General features: G+C 51.4%; 1 protein-coding gene across 1 annotated transcript; it reads left to right on the top strand.

Annotated features, from left to right (window-relative positions):
- The first annotated feature begins 513 nt into the window (after positions 1-513).
- On the top strand, positions 514-1,371 carry LOC123093825 (xyloglucan endotransglucosylase/hydrolase protein 31). Its single transcript, XM_044515879.1, has one exon. It carries the CDS (start codon positions 559-561, stop codon positions 1,198-1,200), a length of 642 nt encoding a protein of 213 aa, XP_044371814.1. The 5' UTR covers positions 514-558; the 3' UTR covers positions 1,201-1,371.
- The last annotated feature ends 1,026 nt before the right edge of the window (positions 1,372-2,397 follow it).

Below are 2,397 nucleotides of genomic sequence, written 5' to 3'. Positions count from 1 at the left end.
GTTGTGCGGGCAGCGGGGTCGCTCGTCCGGACGTGCGGGCAGCGGGGTCCCACACTAGACGTGCGGGCTGTGGATGGGAGTGCCCGGACGCTGTCGTGCGGGCGGGTCCGTGTCTGTGCCACACGGGACGTGCGGCACACCCCCTATATGCCACACGTGTGGTGGATATCGGCGTCCAAATGTTTTTATTTTTCCATCTGCTATTGGATAATCTGGAAATGTTAAAATGTTCTTTCAATGGTTCTTGTAAGGTGGATCCAGCCTCTCTTGGTTGTCATGTGTAATCAAGATAATATTTCTTACATGGTCTTCATGTTACTCTTGCAGCAAATGGATCTCATGTTGTTTGTTCTTATTTATAATAATAGCACGTTGGCTCATTATTGTACTTGGTTCTTCATGTTACTCACTCCAATACTCCTGCAGCTGCACAGCTCGAGTGCATGCATGTGGGTGGTGGCGCACGTTCCCGGCGCGGCGGCTGTCGTCTGTCCGGCACAATAAAACGCCACCACCTCCACCTCGCTCCCAATCCTCTGCGCTCTCCTGTCCATCACCATGGCGTCCGACTCCGAGTCCAGCGACGTCGCTCCGGACGACCAGCACGAGCACCTGCGCCCCGAGGGCACCGAGCCGCTGGCGCGCATCACGGTGGACTACACCCCGGACGCCTGCCGCCACGCGCCGGCGTCGGGCGAGATCCACGTCACGTACGACCACCGCGGCGGGGCGCGCTGGCGGTTCCGCGCCCGCTTCCTCCCGGGCGGCGCCGTGGCCGCAGCGGTCCGCGCCCCGGCCGGGGACACCGCGGGGCTCAACTACAACCTCTACCTCTCGTCCCTCGAGGGCTCCGGCGACATGGACGAGATCGACTTCGAGTTCCTCGGCAACAACAAGCGCGCCGTGCAGACCAACTTCTTCGTCGCCGGATGCGGCGGCAGGGAGGCCGTCCACGAGCTCCCCTTCGACTGCTCCGACGGGTTCCACCACTACGCCGTCGCCTGGGGCGCCGAGGCCATCAAGTGGCGCGTCGACGGGGAGGTGATCCGGAGGGAGGAGCGGCGCGACGGGGAGCCCTGGCCGGAGAAGCCCATGTACCTGTACGCCTCCTTGTGGGACGCGAGCGACGTCGACGAGGGGAGGTGGACCGGCACGTACCACGGCACTAGTAGAAAAAGGGTCAAACGTGAAGCACATTAGTGCCGGTTTGTATTTGAGCCGGCACAAATGTATACATTAGTGCCGGTTCCAACGGCTAGCCGGGCCGCTCTTATTAGTACCTGTTCGTGGCTAACCTTTAGCACCGGTAGCATGAACCGGTACTAATGAGAGTGGTGGCAGGATGTTGTCAGTCTGGGCCCCCTCCAGCACTTTTAGTACCGGTTCTTGGCACGAACCGGTACTAAAGGTCGTCCTACATAAACCCTTCGTCCACCCGAGCTCGCTCTGTTCTTCCCCTTTCCCCTCTCCTCTCTGTTCTTCCCCTCTTCCTCTCGAGCTCATCACACATTTTGCCCAAAATTTGTCAAGATTTGAAGGCCCACATCCATTCAAATGATCACAAAGGTTAGCAACTTTGTCCTTTCATCTCTCATTGCTAGATTAGCTCTTGCAATGCTTTATATAGTTATTAATTTATGAGTTTAGTAATTTGGGAGGAAATATATATATGTACTAGTATTTGATTTATATGCAATTTGAGGTTAAAATAACACTTAGTTTGCATATGTAGGTGTGGTTTACTTAGTGCCTTCTAAATCTCCGTCGTAACCACCGTCGATCGCCCGCACCGTCCCGTCGCCGGCACCACCTTGTGGTGAGCCTCTTGTTCATGAAATTTTATATAAAAAATTGATGTTTGTGTGATTTGGATATATAGTTACTCGTATAATAATTATCTTACCCATACGTTATTTGTTATACATAGTGCCATGGTTTTGATATCCGTCCCCGTCGACCCTCGTCCTTGTTATGATTCGGATGTGGTATATTCTCTTTTAAAACTATTTGTTGCATTTCGTGTTTATGACAAATTATGCCCATCAATTTGACATAGATATTTTTATGTAGGAGGTATGTGAACCGGAAATTCCAACCGACCCTATTGTTGAGAGGTTAAATTTAGTTGAAAGAGAAAAGGAGTACTTGAAAGAAAAATTGAAAAGAATTGAGGGGGATAAGATGGAATTGGAGTTGCATGTTGCCGATGTCGTCGATGATCACAAGATCAAGATGGAGAAAATGCGCTTGAAGATTAGAAAGATTAGAAAATATGCCATCGATAGTGAGGCTTGGTATCATTATGCTGTTGGATCAATTGTTACCTTAGTTGCGATCTTGATCGCATTTGTTGTTGCATTTAAATGCTTTAGCTAGAGAGTTATTTGTTTGTTGCAT

Source organism: Triticum aestivum, chromosome 4B (assembly GCF_018294505.1).
Source record: "Triticum aestivum cultivar Chinese Spring chromosome 4B, IWGSC CS RefSeq v2.1, whole genome shotgun sequence".
NCBI lineage: Eukaryota > Viridiplantae > Streptophyta > Magnoliopsida > Poales > Poaceae > Triticum > Triticum aestivum.
Note: the sequence above shows the minus strand (reverse complement) of the source record. Positions and strands in the feature narration are given on the sequence as shown.

Coding starts and splice junctions, on each gene's coding strand:
- LOC123093825 (XM_044515879.1), top strand. CDS start 559: ATGGCGTCCGACTCCGAGTCCAGCGACGTCGCTCCGGACGACCAGCAC.